Source organism: Pan troglodytes, chromosome 21, assembly GCF_028858775.2.
Source record: "Pan troglodytes isolate AG18354 chromosome 21, NHGRI_mPanTro3-v2.0_pri, whole genome shotgun sequence".
NCBI classification, from domain to species: domain Eukaryota; kingdom Metazoa; phylum Chordata; class Mammalia; order Primates; family Hominidae; genus Pan; species Pan troglodytes.
Genome location: NC_072419.2, coordinates 60229995 through 60252193, shown reverse-complemented (window position 1 = coordinate 60252193; position 22199 = coordinate 60229995). Strand labels below are relative to the sequence as shown.

Here is a 22199-nt window from a genome sequence, read left to right as displayed (position 1 = left end):
AAATCAGAGGGTTTTTTAAATTCATTACATTCAATCTAGTAAGTCTAACAAAACCTGTTGAAATGTACTATTGGAGGTGGAAAGAGGGTGGTCTGTGATGGTAGTTACAAAACAGAAAACCGAAAGTCTTCCATATGAAATTCTTCCCTGAGCATTAAAATGTTAATACTGATTTGCTCTTTAAGGAAAGATTTCTGAAGGAAGCATTAATTTGGTCAATTCCTGTCCCTACCAATGACTTGCATTCCTTTCTACCCTAAGAGGGTCTCTGTAGTCATTCAGCACTTTTCAGTTATTGGCAATAACAACGAGAGCTACCGTTTATTTATTGTGTGCTAGGCACTTTGCACGCAGTATCTCATTTATTAATAGAGAACTCTAGGAAACAAGTGCTCTCTCTGCCCCATGATGGACATGAGGACACAGAGACTAGTGAGTATTTATGGGATTTTTCCACGGTCCCGGAGCTGGTAAGCGGGAGAGCCAGAATTCCAACGCAGTTTTTTGTTTTGTTGTCATTTTGTTGTTCTAAAGCTCACCCTTTGACTCATGTGTAATTGCTGCTTCCTGTGCTTCTGCAGCTGGTATTCTCAGAAAGGATATGAAGGTAGAACAACCACATGCTCCATTTTTGTGATTTCTTTAGTAGTGTGTTCTATGGAAATACCATTTTGATGCATTGAGCTGTTGCACTTACCTAAAATGACAATAAGGCAAAGGAGAAGAAAATTAATATATGGCTTACTTAAAGCTTGCACATAGGTTTTCTAAATATATTTGTCACTAAAACCAAATTTACCTTGGCTGGGGAATTTTGCCTGACTAGTCCAATTCCATTTCAAGTGAGCATCTTGGTAAAATACTAAGCTCAGATCCATTACCTTTGTTGATCCTAGAAATTTTCAGTAGATCCCATTCTTGGATTTGTTTTCATGAGACTGGTCTGATAAACAATATTGCAGATATAGTCACCATATATTAAATTTTCAGCCCAATTCTTTTTCTTTTAAATGTCAATTGTGTTTGAATTATATTGCCATCAAAATACATTAACATTCCCTTCAAAGAAATGTGAACTGACCACCAAACATTTTTGCTAGATTTTTGAATAGCTAAGTGATATACATTGGAGATGGTTCAAACATTCCTCAGAGTATCAAGCTATAGGAATGCATGACACGATGAAAGAAATAAAAAATGATTTCATTAATATACAAGGCGTGGATGCCACAAGTAGATTCCATCACAACACTGCAGGCTGAATGCCCTGAGATACTTCACCTTTGACTGTCATGAATAAAAATTAACTCCATGGAGAAAGTTGCTCAGTATCACACTGGAAAATCTCTGAAATTACTTCATAGTCTTTAAACTGTTCTTCAAAGTATTAAATAGTCTCTGGAAGAATTTTAGTCTCTTTAAACAGTAACTTTGCTATTTTTGACAGCTGGAAAAAATAAGCTTCTATGTTTATGGTTCCTTTGAATACAGAATTCAACATGAATTATTCTGATTTGTCTCTGCAAAGAAAAAAGAAAGAAGGGTAGAAAAAAAGGAGGGAAGTGAGGGAGAGAGAGAGGACGGGAGGAAGGAAGGAAGGAAAGAAGGAAGGAAGGAAGGAAGGAAACAGTTGTTATTAATAATAACTGCTGCTACAGAAGTGACTTCAGATGGATTTAATAAGATTCTAAGTGTAAACCCAAACTTCAGTCACCTTTGCATACATACAGCTTTACATGCCTCAAAATAAGCAATAAAGAAAAATCACTGAAAAGTTTGAGATACTCTCTCTCTCTCTTTTTTTTTAAGAAGTTGAACTTTGTTGCAGTAATCTCCCTGACAGCCTGGAGGTCTGTTTTCATGGTTCATGATGTCAGCTGAGATCAGCTGCTGTCAACACAGCCTTCTGATTCAATCCCAATTCTTCTCCAAGGGCTCTCAAAGAAATGGGGGGAAAGAAAGCAAATTGAAACCTTAAATTGACAGAGTCCCTAATGAATGCCAAATTGAAACAACTAATGGGAAGTTTAGAATTCCCGTCTCCTAGGGGGCAAGTGAGAGAACTTTATTCTCTAGAAGGTGGTGGAGTGCTCATGCGTGACTCTTCATGTCCATTCGGTTTTTGCCTAAAAAGCCATTTTGTGCATTTGTTTGTTTTTTGCTGCTCAACATTCCCAAAGGTTGACAGATATGATCCAAAGCCACAGTGTAAAGGCCACTTGGGAATGGGCTTGAGTAGGAAGGGCTCTTACGACACAGCCCGAATTTGGAGGCTGAATGAAATCCTTACGTGTCCAAAGCTTTGGGTGTGATGGGAAGGCTGACAGAGCTGGTTATGAGGAGGGAAGAAATAGCCAACAGTTCATTTCTTTTTCTAAACCTTCTCAAGCAAGACTGGCCTTTGTAGAACAATGCACAAGGCACGGAGGAAGGAAAAACCCACTTTCCATGTAGACAGATCTAAATTTTATGGAGAGGATAGTCTGATCTTTGTTTGTCAATCTTAGTGAAACCTGCAACAATGATGTTCCTCAGTACACGGAACTTCCAGACACCACCTCTTTCACACTAAGCAGTATATTAAAAAGAGCACAACCCTTCTGTAATCCCAGTGCTTTGGGAGGCCAAGGCTGGAGGATCACTTGAGCCCAGGAGCTCGAGACCAACCTGGGCAACATAGTGAGACTCTGTCTCTGCAAAAAAAAAAATTTTTTAATAGCTGGGCCAAGCACAGTGGCTCACGCCTGTAATCCTAACACTTTGGGAGGCCGAGGCGGGTGGATCATTTGAGGTCAGGAGTTTGAGACCAGCCTGGCCAACATGGTAAAACCCTGTCTCTACTAAAAATACAAAAATTAGCAGGGCATGTTGGCAGGCGCCTGTAGTCCCAACTACTTGGGAGGCTGAAGCAGGAGAATTTCTTGAACCTGGGAGGCGGAAGCTGCAGTGAGCCAAGATCATGCCACTGCACTCCAGCTTGGGCAAGAGAGTGAGACTCTCTCTCTCAAAAAAAAAGAAAAATAGCTGGACATGGTGGTGTACACCTGTAGTCCTATCTATCTGGGAGGCTGAGGCAGGAGGATTGCTTGACCATGGAGGTTGAAGCTGCTGTTAATGATGATTGTGCCGCTGTACTCCAGCCTGAGTGACAGAATGGGACCCTGTCTCTTAAAAACAATAATAATATCAAAAATAAAGAAGAGCACAGTTGACTCCTGATGAGGGGACATCCCATAAACATCCACATTTGAGTTTGGTCATCCTCCATCTTATCCAAGCTTTTATCATTTTGTTTAATCTAACATTCAGCAACTTCATACAGTGAATGCTCAATAAACGTTTATTGATTGAGTGGTGCCTCCTGCCTTCTAGGGGCAGTATGGGGAGGTGGTTTAGAGTCTGGAATATGGAGTCATTGCCTGCTGTCCAATACTGGCACTCAAACCTGCTAGTTCCATGGTGATGCTAGTATCTTTGAGCTTCCATTTCCTTGTCTGGAAAATAAAGTAATTCCACTATCTTAAGGTTCTGACATAATGAATAAATGAAATAATGCAAGTTATTATCTCATTTAGCACAATGCCCAGCACTTAGTAAGCACTCCACTAAAAATTATCCTTCATAAATAATAATTTGTATTATCTCTAATGTGAACACCGTAGCTCAGACAACAAAGATACATAATATTAATCAGTCAAAAAGTATTTGAGTGTTTTCAATGTTTCTGGCTGTTCTTAGTGCATGTGTTGTGGATTCTTACTGTCTGCTAAGAGAACAGCCATGGCCATAAATAACAGTGGAATCTGGAGTCTTCCTCTTTGCCCCATATGGCTGAAACCCTGCTCTCTATACTCCTCCCTTAGCTGGGAAGAGGAGACATTAAGCAGTGATCAAATGTGTGGGAATTAGACCTGAGTCAATGTTGTTGATAAGAACCGACCATTTTATCACCAGGTTTCTTAGGTATCAGGCACTAAGCATAGGACATTACTAAATGCACCGTTAAAACCACAGACCCCAGCATGAGTCTGAACCTGTATATGGCCAACTTGCTGAGAGCAGTGGTACTCAAACTCAAACAATCCTCAGCACCACCTGGAGAGCTTATTAAAATGCAGATCATTGAGCCTCCGCCTCTGAAAGCTTCTGATTGATTAGATCCAGCCTGGGTCTCCAGAATTTGCCTTTCTAGCAAGTTCCCAGGTGATGCTGAAGCTGCTGGTCCTGGAATCATACTTCTAGAACCATTAGCTTAGATTGTGGAGTTTAAGCAGTCAAGTCCAACCCCTTTTATCCCTGTCACTGGTGTTGCTGGCTATAGGGGGTGCTAAAGGGTGGAAAATGAAATATTAAACAAAACTCATATCTCTATCAAGGAGAGAAAAAAAAAAAAACCAATAAAACACCCACAGCCTAAATATTCCCAGTGGAAGGCTACTCATGGGTCAATTGTTCATTCAGTCTTCATTTAATATGTTCAACTATCTCCTGCTTCCAACATTAATTGGAACCGTCATCATTTATCTCAGAATTGCCTAATTCCAGGATTTAGTACTTTTGTTGTTATTTTTGGAGGCTAACACTTGAATTTAATTAGATCTGGTTAGAAATTGCATGGAAATCTCTATATCCAATGAGTAACATGTTTCCAGTTGGCCTTCCATTTCTCTTGACCCCAAACCTCAATGATAAATGACTGAGATCATCCATTTCAGAACTTTCTTGCATTCTCCACGTCACTGTACTTGTGGTGGCTGAAGGCCATTGTCTGTTTGTTATTTTAGTCAGTGAAAGGGGATGGAGGGATCACCCACTCAGAAGAAATAAATGGGAAAGACTCCAGCTGCCAAGTAAGTGACCTCGAACTCAGTTTGGTGGTGGGATTAGTGGTGTATTCTCACTTCTTCACAGTATACTTTTCAATAAAATTCTCAGCCACAGCCAACTCATTTAATATCTCAGGATTAAGCACCTACTATATGCCAAGAACTATGTTGGGGTCTGCAGACACAAGCATGAACAAGCTAGAGTTCCTCAGCTTTATCCTATCAAAAAACTTTCACACATGTGCTTCCCTCTTTTCTGCATTAAAAATCTCTTCTCACCCTTCACTTTTTGCCATAAATGTCACCTCTTCAAAAAGACCTTCCATATCTGCCTCTCATAACTACATATTGTTCTTTTATTTCATAGCGTCATCACAAATTGTAATAATTCATTTATCTCCCCTGCTCCTTCTCATGTCTGTCTGGAATGTCTGTGGAGCAAGAAGTCTCCTTCTTCTATTTCTCTATCACCTTGCATGGTATTTGGCAAGTACTAGAATCTATGTCTTGAACAGAATAAAGACATGGAGTCGGGGGGTCACGCAGTTTGCTTTCATTATTTTCTTTATTCTAAAGAAACATAGCTATGACATATTTATAACTACATGTGTTCCTTTTTTTAAATAGGATCATGCAGCTGCACTCTTTTTTTAATTTAAAAATACACCTCCACAAAAAATGGCATCAAATATTCTTCTAGTAGTTTTGACAATATAGAGAAGTGGCTACAAGAATGAGTGGTAGACACAAACTGTCTGGTTCAAATCCTGGCTCAGCCACTTTTTTTTTTTTTTTTTTTTTTGCTGTGTGACTTAGGCAAATTGCCAAATCTGTCAGCGCCTCAGTTTCCTCATCTATATAAAGGAGCTATGAAAAGTACTTCCTTATAGGGTTGTCATACTTAGATGAATCAATACATGTAAAACACTTAGAACATTTCTGGTATAGAGGGCTCAATACATGTTAGCTACTGTATTAGTCAGCATGGGCTGCCATAACAAAATGCCATAGGTGGTTGCTTTAAAAGCAGAAATTTATTTTCTGGCAGTTCTTGTGGCTGGAAAGGATAGGATTAAGGAGTAACCAAATCAGCAGGGTTTGGTTCCTGGTGAGGACTCTCTTCCTGGTTTGTAAATGGCCACCTTCTTGCTAGTGTGTCCTTACATGGCAGAGAGAGAAAGAGAATAAGCTTGCCAATGTCTCTTCTTATAAGGACACTAATCCTATTGGGGCAGGGCCCCACCCTATGCCTTTGTTTAACCTTAATTACTTCCTATTCCAAATATAATCACATTGGGAGTTAAGGATTCAACATATGCGTTGGGGTGGGGGCACAATTCTATTGTTAACAGTGTCTATATGTTACTATTACTATTATGCTGCTGATAGGGAATTTCCATCTTATAATGTTGCCCATATCACACTCACAAATGGACGGTAATGACTGTAAATAGGTTTTTGTATTTTTATTTCCATAATAATTGGTTTATCCTACATTTTTAAACAGGAAATATATTGCTTTTTACTATACTCATCATATTTAAGCTTTTAAGACAAGCTTAAATATGATGGTATATTTTGTCTGGAATTTTACAGTGAAGGAATTATGCCAATAATCTTGGTGATTCTAAAATTGGAATGACATCCATACAAATCCAAATAAGCTAGAAACATCCTTCTATTTATACCCACCTAGGAGTGTTTTCAGAATCCAATTGGGAATTTTATTTTCCGGAGCCTTGGATTCAGACTTAAGAACACTGGTGTGTCCTTTCCATTTTTAGCTAATTTAATTCTCACAGCACCATAAGGTGTCATTTCTTTTATTGCTCCCATAGAGATGAGGAAACTAAGAGGTCAGTTTATCCTTGGTCACACAGCAAGGTTATGGTGGAATTAGAAACAAACCAGGTCCTTCTGACTCCAGACACTGAGCTCTTAGCCACTCACTGCATCTTAAAATCTTCTACACAACAAAAACAGTTAACAAGGCATTTGAACTGGGATCTCTGGTTTCTGGCCTTTCTGAAGAGCATTGTGGTGAGAGTTTCTGTTTCATTCTAAGGACAGTATCTGCTCTGGGATATCTATTGTACTTGGACATCCATATCTTAGCATTTGCTTCAACTCTGACAGTTGGGGTCTGCCAGAAGTATTCAAGACATGTATTACAGAAGAGCTTCTCAAGGTACACTGGATGCCTGTTGCTTCTTTCTCCAAGGACTTCTGCCCTCTGAAGAGCACCGGTGGAGGCCTTCTGGACCGGGGAGTCTCTGCTGTTTGTCTTCCCGCTTACTTCTAAGGGGTGTGCATGATTCACTGGTGTGAAAAGAAAGTTCTCCTACAGTTGATGCCTTCTCCATCAAAGCTGCTACCTTGTTGTAGAACTTTTTACCTGGGTACAGTACATAACTTCATGAATCATGCTTATACACACGTATCCGGTGGGTCAAGTGTGTTTGCCAGTTGCCACAATCAGGGCTTTAAAACTTTTGAAGTCAATATTTAAAAGGTGACATTTTGCATTTTTTAAAATTTAATTTCAAGGTTGTCTTGAAAAAACAGAAGCTCTGACCACACTGGGGCTGCAAGCCTACATGGTATCTTTTGGCTGGATCAGAGCAACTGTTGCCCTTTGGACAGGGCATGTAACATTCATTCTCCCCTGCTCTAAATTTTCTCCCCAACATCAAAGCCAGCCTTGCTTGAACTGGTGCTTTTCTTATACTGGAGAAATATTTTTTTGGACCTTTGTTGCTTTTGCAGCTGGAGAAATAAGATATCCACGTGGTTATTCTTACCCCAGCCTGCATTTACTAGATTTTTGGATTTTACAGCCTCATCTCATCAAATTATTGGAACCATGTGGGATTGTAAACCTTTCAGTTTGACAAAAAACGATATACATTCAAAACTAATAAAACAATCATCTCTTTTACCACCATTTCATGAAGCAAAAGGACAATTTCACGCCAAAAATTAGGGTAGATGTAATTATGAAGAAAAGAATGGGCATCCCCAGGAAAACACTCACATGTGGTTGCAAGTGGGAGTAGCCCCTTCAAAGCTGGCTTAAGCATAAAAGGGCCCCAGGAACAGCTAGATCTAGGAGGCACGCATGATACCATCAATGCCTGGTCTCTCTCTCTCTCTCTCTCTCTCTCTCTCTCTCTCTCTCTCTCTCTCTCCATTTCTCAGCTGTGATTTTCTCTGTGTTGGCTTCATTTTCGGGAAGATTTTCCCTAGAAATATTGGTGGTTCTGGAAGCTCCAGTCTTACATTTTCACAGCTTCAGATCTAACAGAAAGGGAACCAGCCTCTCTCTCATTTCAGCAAAGCTCTGAGATTAGCTCCAGTGTTATCTGCATTTGGCTATGCTGAGCCAATCACAGCTGGCCAATCATATACAATGCTCTGATTAGTCAGGCCTAAGTCACATGGTCTTGTCTGGAGGTGGAAATAGTTTGCCTGGACCACACGGAGTAGATGAGGAAGAAGAGTGTTTCCCCAAGGAAAAGCCAAGTTCTGGTTCCAGAATAAGGGATAAAGAGTGCTTTCTGGGATAGCATAAAATGTATTAATGAATTATTAGATAACTAAATAAATGTCCCCACCATGACTTCATAAGTGCACATTTTACCTTTTTTTATTTTCATTTCACCTAGGATTCATGAAAATGTAGATACCACCCAACATTTGAACATCTCTGTTTTAACATATTTATTCCCTTGCTATTGAGAGTTGTCCTGCAGCCACTAAAAATGTACTTTGTTTGAAATTGCTGTAGACATCAGACTCCACAGAAAAGACTATCACACCGCCAGAGCCTGAACCAACAGGAGCACCACAGAAGGGTAAAGAGGGCTCCGCGAAGGACAAGAAGTCAGCAGCCGAGATGAACAAGCAGAAGAGCAACAAGCAGGAAGCCAAAGAACCAGCCCAGTGCACAGAGCAGGCCACGGTGGACACGAACTCACTGCAGAATGGGGACAAGCTCCAAAAGAGACCTGAGAAGCGGCAGCAGTCCCTTGGGGGCTTCTTTAAAGGCCTGGTAGGTGGATTTTTTTGCCTCTTCTTTCTGGGCTCTCTCCTTCCCCAACACCATCTGCCTCAGTCAGTTTTTCAAATTCTACATGTGGCTCTTCACACTGGGATCCCGGGTCTATCACTCAGGGTTTTTGAACTGCTATGTGACTTCCAGCAGGTTCAATCCTTCTCCATTTTACAAGCTGAGACCTTGAGCAAGTTATTGCCTCTCTGAACCAGATTTTGTATCTGTTCATAAATAATGATGCCTAACTCATAGAGTTCATGAAACAGGTGAGATACTGCATCTAGTCACCTAGCACAGTGCCTGAGACCTAGGGAGCAATCAGCATGTAGAAGTAATCGTCATCATCACCATCAACATCATCATCAGTTTTGTTCAGTGTCTTGTGCGTAGCAGATGCTCTGGGTAATATTTGTTGAATGAATGAATGAATGAATGCATTATTGGCTGATTTTATTTACATTATATTATACCAATTTGACGTGTTAAAAAAAAATTAGACAAATCAAATTTAAACACACTTTATGTTGTGAGCAAAGAACAGTTCATGAATTGGGCAGCACTCAAAACCCAAAGAGGTTCAGAGAGCACTGCCCAGTGGCATGAGCAGTAAGATTTTATAGGCCAAACATGGAAGCAAAGTAGAAAACTTATCTGATTGGGTACAATGAGGTGTTTGCCTTATTTGGTCACGATGTGATGAGTTGTCTGCCTTATTTGGGAATGGTCTGATCAATTGGTTGCCTGTGATTGGCTGAAGCTCAGCTATTTGTGATTGGCTGCAACATGGCTATTTGTTACAAAAAAAAGGATACTCATAAGGTAGGTTTTGGTTTGTTTACTTACTAAATGTGGTTGCAGTTTGTTACATAGACACTGGGAGTAAGGAGACTGCCTCAGGCTAAAGGCCTCCTGCTTATTTAATTTAACAGGGGTATAAATGCACAATTCTGTTACTCCATGGACTATAGAATCAATGGCTGCTAGATGCAGAGGAAATTTTTTTACTGCTTGCAATTTTAGGCAGACTGGTGGGGAGGTGTTTTAGATTTGCTTATTTTACTCTCCTCTACAAAATGGAAGCCCCTCTTCACCACTGGACTCCCAGCTCTGTGAGGGCAGGGCACCACCTTTCAGGTTCAAGGCTGTATCTCAAGGACTTGAAATAGGACTGCATAAACAGCAGGTGCTTGATAGACAAAGGAATGAATGGATGAGATTAAAATAATAGATACCAAAATATGATATATAAAGTTGGAATACATTACTTGAAATTGTTACCCTTCGATAAAACATTGTACTCAACTTTAACCACACTTAACAATTTCTACTTGCATGTTTAAAAAATACCCACTTTAAGAATGGAGACACTGAAACTAGGTATCCACTAATCATTTGATTTACATATGGAAACCACTGAAATTTCTTCCCTTCCTTCCTTCCTTTTTTCCCTTCTTCCTTCTTTCATTTTTCCTCCAAAAATATTTATTAAGCATTCCATCTAAAGCACATTCACACTCATAGCTTCTCTCTCCTATTCCACAAGATGTAATAGTTCCTTATTAGCTTCTTCTTTCTGGGTGTAGTGCAGTCTTCAAACTAATCATGTAGTCCTTGCAGTGGTTTCATTGATGTGAGGAAGGCAGATGTCGATGTAAAGCAAGAATGCCAGTTTGTAGCCCTGAGAGAAAGACTTCACCCAAGTGGGTGAGGCTGTATTGGATTTGCCAACGCAAGTCTTCTCAAAATGTACTGTGCACACGAATCACCCAGGGATCTATTAACACACATTCTGATTGAGCAGTTTTGGGGTCCAGCTTGGGATGCCACAAAGCTCCTGATTGATGCTACAAAAGCTGCTGATCCAGGGATCACACTTTGAGTAGCAAGTTCCTAAAGGACCAGGAAAGATGTTGGGGAAAGTATTTGGATTTCTTGTAGTTTACTTCTTTTGTTTTTTTGAGATGGAGTTTCGCTCTTGTTGCCCAGGCTGGAGTGCAATGGTGCAATCTCGGCTCACCGCAACCTCCGCATCCCGGGTTCAAGCGATTCTCTTGCTTCAGTCTCCCGAGTAGCTGGGATTACAGGCATGCGCCACCACGCCTGGCTAATTTTGTATTTTTAGTAGAGACGGGTTTCTCCATGTTGATCCAGCTGGTCTCGAACTCCCGAGCTCAAGTGATCCGCCCGCCTCAGCCTCCCAAAGTGCTGGGATTACAGGCATGAGCCACCATGCCTGGTCTTAGTTTACACATTTTTAACCCATGATTTATTCATTCATTTAAAATGAACACCACCCAGGGAATGATTTACATTGTGGCTTCTAATTATTTTAATAGAAGCCAGCCTCTACAATAGGTACGAAGGCTGAAAAAGAAAGATGGTATGGAAAAGTTCAGATGATTTCTAATAATCTTGTCATTCATTTAACAAATATTTGTAGAATATTTAGAATCCTGGCAGTGAGCTAGACCAGGGGTATTAAAAATGCAACCCTTGTTTCTATAAATAAAGTTTTATTGGAACATTGCCATGTTCATTCATTTACATGTTGTCTGTAGCTGCTTTCACACAAAAACATGAGGGTTGACTAGTTGCATGACTAGGGTTGACTGGTTGGGTTGACTAGTTGACTAGACTGCATGGCTCATAAGGCTTAAAATGTTTGCCAACTGGCCCTTGGCAGAAACACGTGCCAAGCCTTGAACTAGGCGCTGGAGGTATATTCAGCAAACAAAGGGGACAGGGTCCCTGACATCAGGGGTTCATATTCGAAGGGGAAGCATGCAGCTAAAAAGTATTAGATAAGTTTAAAAACAAAGTTAAAATTATTAAAACTACAACGTTAAAATTACAAAATTAAAGACAAAATTTGCCAACAAAATTGTAGGTCTGGGAGATCACTGAGGGAAATAAACAAGGTCCCGCGATAGAGTTTGCCTGAGTATGGATGGGGGGGTGTGTGCTACTTTTGCCTGAGTGTGTCTGGGGGGCGGGGTGTGCTACTTTTAATCGGTGGATCCCAAAATTGTCTCTGAGGAGATACATCTGAGATGAGACAGGAAAGGTTAAAGGTGCCAGACAGGAAGAGAGCAAGGCTCTTTCTTCCAGGAGGAGGGGACAGCCCTGGCAAAGGCACGGGGGTGGGAATGAGCTTAGTGAGCTTAGTACATTTCAGGAAGAGAAACAAGGCCGTGGTTGCTGAGGGTGGAGAGGTAGGGTAGGGGGAGAATGATGGAAGTAAGATTGGAGCCGTGGGCGGGGACCTCCTCATGCAGGCTGTTCGGGCTGTGCAAGGAATGCGGACATAATCCTATCTGAGCAGGGAAGCTACTCACAGATATTAAGTAAGAAGTCTTGACCCCTGTTGATAACATTCGAAGATTTTATTTTGCTGCTGTGGTGGAGAATGGCTGTTGAAGGTCATTAGGAGCTAGTTAATACAGGTCATGTTTCTTGGGAGAGCTGATGGAGATTGGCCTGGTGATTCCTGAAGAAGTGACAAGAAGTGGACAGGTTTGAGACACTAATTACAGTTCTAGACACCGAGTCCCTCCTCTGGGACCACACTCCTTTACAGACCTCATCTCTTTAGGATGGCAGCATCCCTTCAGGCTGGGACTGCTTCTGCCACACCTCCCAGACACATAAGCCAGGCCTCCAAGAAGCTGTGTCTTTTGCTGAACATTCCACAGGTTGTAAGAGACAGAGGCAGCATTCAGCTCAGGCCCCCTAGACCCCAAGTCCTGCATCGTCCCAGTGTCACAAGGCCTCCAGCAATGATGGAGGACGGCGGGGGGCTTCCCTGCCGCTTTCCAAAGACCAAGCCTCGAAGACTTTCAAGCTGGACACATTCCCCAGGTTTGCCTGACCGCCTTCCTGGGAGGGGAATGCTGGCAGCCGAGCCTGTCACCACCCACAGAACTATTGTGGTGCCTGTTACCCACAGGAAATGAGACACACCGCAGGCCGATCCCTGCATGATCTTTGTCTCACAGTGACATCCTCGTTAGTCAGGTCCTTTTTTCCTCCTTCTCCATCATGCTACTTGAGTTCTAACTGAGAGCAACCCACTTGGTTTTCAAAAATCTGAAAAGAACTGGAAGGAAGCCCTTGGAATTCACAAAGTCCAACTGTTTGCAAACATTTTCCTTTCTTTTTGAGCAAAGGGACTTTTTTGTTTACAAAAGAAAATGTCACAAAACCTGTGTGTGTGTGTGTGTGTGTGTACGGATATATGCATATACGCACACACAGACACATATGATAAAAGTGAAACTATTCTGATTGATGGAAGACTGGGTTTCTCCCTTCCCCTAAGCACCACTTCTTTGATGGCCCTTTCCCAGCCTTCCCCTTTCCCATTTTCATGAGCCCCTGAAGTGCTAGATTGTGTGCAGCGCAATCTGCAGGCAGGTTTAACAGGTGAACAAATGGAGGCTTGAAAGGGGAAGACATCTGTCCACACTGGTGTGGGCTGAACCGAGGCTTGTGACAATCAGCGCAGTCACTGCAAGGAGCCTGAGACCGAGGGTTGGAAAGAGTGGGCAGTGAACAGGAGAGAGCCGGGGACAACAGGTGAGCTGAGGGCCAGATTCCAAGTCAAAGTGGCCAGGCCGTTACCGCATGACCTAGTCCTAGGTCATCTTGGAGCCTCAGTTTCTGCATCTGTAAAATAGGGTGAATAATAATCACTGTCCACCTCACTGGGCTGGAGAGAGAACAGGTAAGAGAATGGGTCTGGTTTGGCCTTGTGAACTGTGACGTGTAGTCCTGGTATATAAGGCAGGAAAGGGGTTGCATTTATGTCTCTGGCCTCCAAGGTGGAGTCCCAGTGAGGCCAGAAGGGCATGTGTATGTATGAGGCCAGTGAGTCAGGTGTGGTCTGTGGCTACCTGAAGGGCAGGTGCCCACCTAAAGGGGGTGCCCCTCCTCAGCACCAGCCACATGTTACCTTGGGGGACTGCAGACCCATTGTGGCAGGACCTGTCCATTTAGTCAAGAGAAAATAACAAAGGTGGAGAATTTTTAAGAGCAAATACCTAATTTTTAAATGCCAGCATCTAATTTTTTTTTAATAAATGAAGAAAATGCTTGTACAAGTCCATCTATTGCAAAGTTCAGGCCCGTGGCAGCCATTTGGCCATCTGAGTTTGCTGTTTAGCCCATCAAGCTGCAAGATCAAGCTCATGGAACCTAAAGGATGGAAACCTCGGGGAAGTAAGCTTTAATAGAGGTGAGTTGACTGGGCAGGGTGGAGCCTGGGTGAACCAGGATCCACGGCAAGGCACGCTGGGCAAACAGAGGCAGGATGGATGGCTGCCACCCGTGGCCAGCCTGAGACCAGGCTCTAGACACTTGCAAGAAGCTTGTTCCTGGACTTGAACCTAGCTCTCATCTAGTGGCTGAGTGAGCTTGGACCTGTCACCTTGCTGAGTTTCAGATACCAGATCAATGAAGTGAATGGTGCTGACATCACAGGGTTAGCATGAAGATGAAACGCAGTAGTGTACAATGCCCTTAGAGCAATGCTTGTGAGGTTTAATTAGTCAGGAAAGGCTATTTTGTGAGTATTATTTAGTTAGCCCCTGCCCTGGGTTGTAAAGGTGCAGAGATGAGTCGGGCACCGCTGTGCCATGGGGAGTTTGTGCTCTAATCACAGCAACAAGCGATTACAATGCACGGTAAATGGAGGGGTTGGGGAATGGCCTTTACCCAGCTCAGGGTTCAGAGATCGGGGACAGAAGCCGGCACCCCACTTACTGGCAGGAACTTGACTGAAGTGGCTTGGGCTCGCTGGGCTTCAGCAGCCTCCTCTGTAGCCTGAGAGCGACAGTGGCGTCAACCTTGTGGGCTGCAGTGAGGACCAGGTGGGATGGCAGTCTAAGACCTCACACAGATGAGGCAGCAGGCTCTCAGCGGTGAGGGACCGGCCAGAGGTCATGCAACCAGAAAGGGATGGAGCATCCCCAAACCCACAGCTGACTCCTGAGCCCAAGCTTTCGGTATTTCACGGTGTCCTGGTCATCTCTTGATGCCCCAAAACTATTAATAACACAATGTATTGTCTGCAGTAGGTCCTCAATATATGTTGTTGAATGAAGTAGTGAATTCAACTACCACCACTAAAAATAATCATAACTCTTTTATCACACTTACTGTGTGACAAAGATTGTTCAAAGTACATTGCATATACTAACACTTAATCTTCAAAACTACCCTGTGAATTCCCATTTTATCAACGGTAAAATTAAGGCTTAAGTAGAGGGTTAAGCAATTTGACCAAAGTCACCCAGCTAGGAAGTGGCAGGTCTGGCGTTCAAAGACCAGCAATCTGATTCCTTGGTAAATTACATGAAATTACACTACACTATGTAGTATATACAATATACTATACTATGCTAGATTATACAGGGCACTACACAGTCTATGTACTATATACATATACTATATATGTGTCCTATATACATCATGTATACTAAACTACACTCTATTTATTATGCTATAATACACTCTATATACTATATTACATATTATATGATATCATGTATATTCTACTGCATTAAACCATATGACACTATGTACATATACTAGACCATACATACTTTGTGATAGTACATTATACTTCCCTTTCCTATACTATATACTATAGTGTTCTGTATATATCATACTATATTGTACATTATGCTTTGCTATACTTTATTTACTATACTATACAGTGTACTAAACTATACTGTGCTATAGTTACCATACTTGACTATACTATATATGTATACTATATATACTATAAAATATACACTACCCTATATTATACTATCCTATATTACCTTATACTACACTATACTATCTATATATACTATGCTACAATACGTTATTATACTACTCTATACTATACTCTCTCTATGTGTGTGTATATATATATATACTGTATACAATATATATAATCTTATACTGTACTACCCTATACTGTCTTATAGTATAAAAGGAGGCCCACAATTGATCCATGCAGCAAGGTGGATGAATCGCAAATCCACTATGCTACATGAAAGAAGTTAGTCTGAAGGGCTGTGTATACTCTAGGATCCCATGATATGACATCCTGGCAAAGGCAGAACTCTAGGGATGAAAACAGATCGGTGCTTGCCAGGGTCTGCGGTGGGGAGGGGTTGACCACAAAAGGCACAAGAAAGATCTGAGAGGGGACAGAACCATGTGACATGTTGATTTGGATGGTGGTTTTAGGGGGCTATTTGTGTTGGTCTAACCTCATAGAACCAAATACAGAAAAGGTTAACTTTACTACTTATAAGTTATACTTGACAGAAACGGTAAAGTAATAATAATAATAATAGTACTCAGGCTAGGCATAGTGGCTTACACCTGTAACTCCATCACTTTGGGAGGCCAAGGTAGAAGGATCACATGAGCCCAGGAGTTCAAGACCATCCTGGACAACAAATTGAGACCCCGTCTCTACAAAAAAATTTAAAAATTAGCTGAGTTTGGTGGTGTGCACCTGTAGTCCAAGCTACTGGGGAGACTGACGTGGGGGGATCATTTGAGCCCAGGACTTCAAGGCTACAGTGAACATAGTTCCACCACTGTACTTCAGCCTAGGCAACAGAGTGAGACTTTGTCTCAAAAAAATAAAATAAAATAATTGTATCTGCCTGACAACATTCCTTCACCCACATTCAGTCAATGTTAAGGCTAGGTACCATGTGCTAGGAACCTGCAAGGCACTGAGACACGCAGAATCCTTGCAGCTTCCAATCTGGTGTAGAAGACAGATGTTAGACAAATAAATTACATAATAAGATCATTTCAGAGAGTGGTATGTTCTGAGAGAAAATAAAATAGGGTTTGGGATGGGGGGTTGGGGGAAGGATAGCATTAGGAGATATACCTAATGTTAAATGACGAGTTAATGGGTGCAGCACACCAACATGGCACATGTATACATATGTAACAAACCTGCACATTGTGCACATGTACCCTAAAACTTAAAGTATAATTAAAAAAAAGAAGAAGAAAATAAAATAGGGTGATGAACCTAGATGGTAACTGGGGAGGGAGCTAAAGTGAGGTAGAATTAGTACCCCCCAGGTACTAAGTACATTATAAGTATGAACTCACTTTATCTTGGGAACAACCCTCTGAGATAAGTTTGTCATTTCCATTTTAAAGATAAAGAAACCAAAGTGCAAAGAGATGATAAGTAATTTGTCCAAGATTTCACAAAGCTAGAAAGTCATGTAACTGGGTATCGAACCCAGGCATCTGACTGGAGACCATTCTCTTACCCAGCACTGAGGAATGAGATATATTAATTTAGCCCAACACCTAGCACAGAGTAAGTGCTACATAAATGGCCATTGTTGCTGTTGACATTACAGAGCTTCAATAGGCTGCCACGTCTTTCTGTTTTTCTCCAGGGACCAAAGCGGATGTTGGATGCTCAAGTGCAAACAGACCCAGTATCCATCGGACCAGTTGGCAAATCCAAGTAAACAAATCAGCACGGTTCCCACCAGGTTCTCCTGCCACCAAGATGTGTTCTCCTTACTCCATCTCCTCCCCAAACACGCTCCATGTATATATTCTTCTGATGGCCAGCAAATGAAATTCTGCCTAGAAATTAAGCCCGAGCTGTTGTATATTGAGGTGTATTATTTATGTCTCTGGTCCAGTCTTTTCTGGCAAATAACAGTAAAGATGGTTTAGCAGGTCACCTAGTTGGGTCAGAAGAGTCGATGATCACCAAGCAGGAAAGGGAGGGAATAGAGGAATGTGTTCGGGTTAAGTGATGAAAATGGCAGTGGTGGCCGGGCGTGGTGGTTCTCGCCTGTAATCTCAGCACTTTGGGAGGCCGAGGCAGGTGGATCACCTGAGGTCAGGAGGTCAAGACTAGCCTGACCAACATCATGAAACCCCGTCTCTACTAAAAATACAAAAATTAGCCAGGCATGGTGGCACACACCTGTAGTCCCAGCTACTCGGGAGCCCAAGGCACGAGAACCGCTTGTACCCAGGAGGTGGAGGTTGCAGTGAGCCGAAGTTGCACCATTGCACTCCACCCTGGGCGACAGAGCAAGATTCTATCAAAAAAAAAAAAAAAAGGCAGTGGCAAGTAAGTTATAGAAGAGAAATGCTGCTAGAAGGAATTAAGCGTTATAGTAAACGCGTGCTCATCCTCTAAGCTTGAAGAAGGGAGACGAAAATCCATTTGTTTAAATTCACATCTCAAGGAGGGAGAACCCGGGCTGTGTTGGGTGGTTGCCAATTTCCTAGAATGGAATGTGTGGGGTATAGAAAAACGAATGAATAAGCGTTGTTTTTCAAATAGGGTCCTTGTAAGTTATTGATGAGAGGGAAAAGATTGACTGGGGAGGGCTTAAAATGATTTGGGAAAACAATTGCTTTTGAGGCCCAGTGACAAGGGCAAAGATTACAACTTAAAAAAAAATAAAAATAAAAAATAAAGGAAGTTGCACGGTTATTTTGCAACACAAGGGGGCGGCAAGGTCCCCATTTTTATCCTGTATACTGTATCCCTAACAAAGATTTGGTCTCTGCTATCTTACATTATTAATGTTTCTCAGATGGCTGAGGGGCTCGCTTCATCTGTTCCGTCTGACACTTATCTCAAGTGTGTCTGTCATTCCTAATGTTCTCAGGATGTGCTCTGATAAAACCCTCCCCATAACCTCAGTTAATAAAAATTTACAGATTTCTCAAATACCTGAGTTGTTTTTAATACCTGCACAAAGGAGTAAATAGGACCCTGAGTCTATTAAAATGTAATTCAAAGTAGCATATGATTGACTGACAGTCATGTAAACTGTATCTTTCTTTTTCTGATTTAATAAAAAATACATTTACTTCTAAAGTATCTTTTAATTTTCAACTTCAAAGCAGTCCCACTCTATATCTGAGATGGCTCTAACTTCTACATTATAAAATCCATACTCTTTCTCCATTATCTTCTTTGGAAGATCATTCTCTCCCAGATCTTCCCGGATTTCCTTGTATATGGGCACACACACACACACACAAATGTGTGCACTTGTATGTTTGCATGTACACACACATGCATGTATAGAAGAGTGCTGTCTTAGGCCAGGTTGCTTGGAGCAGAGCCTGAGATGGGGATTTGGACGCATAGGATATACTGGGAGTGGGCTCCGAGGGAAAGGGAGTAAGAGAAAAAGAAGAGGGCAAGAAAAGAGTTGGGCAAGGGTTGGTTTCAACTGGAGCATGAATTGCACCACCCAGATAGTTTGACCTTGAGTCAAGGGAGCCAGCCTTTGAACCCTGATAGGTGAATTCTGGGCTGCCCTGGGAGGTGGGGGGATGGGCAAGCGGCCCCCATTGAGCTGAGAAGCTGGGATGCCTAAGTAACTGGAGGATGAGTGCATTGACAGTGTCCACTACAGATACACACATATATGTTCAGATACATATTTATACCCATATTTGCATATATATGCACATATTCATATATATAAATATATATCATGCAGGAATAGATCCATGCACTCACACAGTCATATTTACATACATGCAAATAAACACATGTAAGTAACACAGATCCACACACACATTGGCTCACACAAATCTATCTCATATGCAATTCATTACACATTGATCGGAGATAAACATTGAATATACTCTCCTGATGTGGATGGACCTCGACTATAAGGACAAGTTTGCTGCTGAGGCAAATTACACCACGGCTTTGGCAAATAGGCATTTGGAAAATGTGTTCAGAAAAATATGGTATCACTCAAAACCCAAGCGTAAGCGAGGAGAGGATCCTGAGCTGCTGGGGCCTATTAGCTCCCAGCTTGGACGGGTCAAATTCGTGTTTCCAATAAAGACCAGAGGTCTTTTCCTTGCAGCTGGGTTAGCTTTTTCAAACCTCCTGACCATACCTCGAGATTACTCACACCTGTGCCTCACCCAGTTGAGAACTATCTCGTGCCGCTTAGTATCAGAATGCTTAACTTGGCATGAAGCAGGAAAACAGCACTTGGGGAAGCCATTGGTGGGAGGCCCATCACTGCCATCGTCAGAGCACGGGGTGATTCAAGGAAACCAGGCAGCTGCTATTCCTTTGTCTCCAAACACCGTGGGGTTGCCTGCTGCAACCTTTGGTGAGCTCCTGAGCTGCAGTCCATTGAGGAAGGTGACAGTATCATTTGCAAGTTTCACCTCGCTGGGTACAGGGGCTTTTTGCCCAGATAAGAAATGCCCCTAGGCAGGAGGAAGAGAAACAGACTGAGTAGCCCAGGCCAGTTACTTAGTCAGTTACTAAGGCAGATGGAGCCCTCCCAAGCCCCCACTCAAACAAAACAAAACAAAATAAAACAGAAAAAAGCCTCTTTGCTGAGAATCTCTCTGCAAAGCATGCCAACAGTTTTTATAACTGGTTTCCTATGCTCCTGGGCCAAAAAAGAGAATAGTCTTTTAATGAAATTGCTTTTTTTAAAAAAGCAAGAAATGCCAGAGAGAAGTAAAGCGCATGACTTATTGAGAGAACTCTAAATTCAGTTTTAGCTTAAGAAACAAGTTAATACTCCATTTTTGTGTTTGTGTGTGTGTGTTATTGTTGTTGAGATCCCATTTCCAATGCATTTACAATAAATACTAATGCCCACCCCTTATGCGGAACTAGAGTGAAAAAGAGCTGAAACTCACCAATAAACCCAAGAAAGCCTTTAGGACACAGATTCCCAGAAATGCCATCAGACAGAACAAGCAGTGGGGGAAATAAGCAAAGCAAAGGTGGCACACAGAAAAACATGATTAAAAGAGAAAGAAGAATTAAGACCTGGGGGAGGGAGCAAAAATGACTTTCTTATTATTATTATTTATTTACTTATTATTTATTTTTAGGTACACAGGGAAGTGTGTCTTCTCCCATGTCAAGAAGAAGTGGCCTTTCCAGGAATGGAGCTATTGAGCTGAAATGGCTGCCACTGCGCGTACACACGCACACACACACACACCCACACACACCTCCCTTCCAGTTCCAGCTGACGGTGACTTTTTGACTGGTAACCATAAAAGAATTCATTCAAAAGGGCAGTTGTTCCCAGCAGCCAGTGAGGTCCTTCCTGCATTCGTTGTCTTGGAGAAGGAGGCACGTAACAAAATAGAAACCAAAATGGGAAGGAAAGGAGAAAGAAAGTGAAATTCCTGGTCTTTGTTGTATGTATCCCCTTGCTTTTTAGACACATTATCAGGGGTTTAAACACACACTCTCTCCCCTCCCTCCTCCCACTTCCCACACACTAGATTGTTCTTGTCTGTTTGCAAACAGTCCAGAAGCACTGGGGTCTCATTAAATTAGATTCTAAGTGTCTTAAAGAATTAGATTTCAAGAAACCAAGAATCTGTGTCCTTTCCCTTCTCAGAGTGCCTGGAAGGGTGCAGATTTCTCCAGTCTGAATCTGACAATGTTATTTCTTATGTCAGATAATCCCAAGTAGATCTTATACCTTAAAAAAATAAAATCAGCTACACTACCTACCTTACGGGGAAGGAAAAAGAACTAATTCCAATTATTAACTAACCCAAGATACAAACACAGGGGAAACTAGGGACTGCGCTTTGCAGCAATGTAAGATTATAGGGGTTGGTTTTAACCATCCTTTGAATGTCTCTCTTTAAGCCTTTTTAAAGGGCAATTTTGCACGGTGAGTAGAATTAGGCTTCTCCGTGGTCAAGATTTTGTTCACTCTATCAGTGCAAATTAAGTGGCACTGGCCCACTGGAAATTATAGTCTCCATTAGGAAGAAAAGAAATTACTTACCGAGCAGCAAATTCTCTAAATTTGTAATTCAGATCGTTAGTGCAGAATGCCGGTCAGGATCCAGCCCTTTGCATAAATTGGTTTTCTGGGGAGTTTAACCCCTTAGCCTCTGTTGCCCTTTTCTTGAATGGCATTCACGCAACCCTCTCCATCTCCTGGCCCTTTAACTGGCCCCGACAGAAGTTGCAGTCCACAATTTCACAGAAGTAAGGATAATACATTATCACACATAACCGTTTATAAAGTGCTCTGGGTACAATCTGTAATTTAAAGCTGTATTTCCCTCACTGAACTTAAGTGCTTCCTTTGTTACATTTCATTACCGGGGGACTGGCATGCACCTGTATAGATTTTTTTTTTTTCATTTTTTGTTTTGTTTTGTTTTTCCAAATAAGCACTTCTTGACAAAATGGCCCCCAGCTGCACTTCTGCTAATGACAGCCATGGAAGGGCTGGTTCCTTACGTGATCTACTCTCTCAGAAGCTTGCTTTTGTCAAAATGTA

General features: G+C 41.8%; 1 protein-coding gene across 7 annotated transcripts in view; it reads left to right on the top strand.

Moving 5' to 3' along the window:
• Positions 1-18766, top strand: part of BCAS1 (brain enriched myelin associated protein 1) — a 127165-nt gene extending 108399 nt beyond the window's left edge. For 4 of the 7 annotated variants that reach the window (XM_054674843.2, XM_054674841.2, XM_054674842.2 and 1 more), the window contains 2 exons: positions 8614-8877; positions 17313-18013. In XM_054674843.2, the coding sequence (XP_054530818.1) occupies positions 8614-8877; positions 17313-17387 (339 nt within the window). In that variant the 3' untranslated portion in view covers positions 17388-18013. Of the gene's footprint in view, positions 1-4784; positions 4851-8613; positions 8878-17312 lie in introns of all 7 variants that reach the window. The other 3 variants (XM_054674839.2, XM_009437430.5, XM_009437431.4) reach the window with 2 other exon arrangements.
• The last annotated feature ends 3433 nt before the right edge of the window (positions 18767-22199 follow it).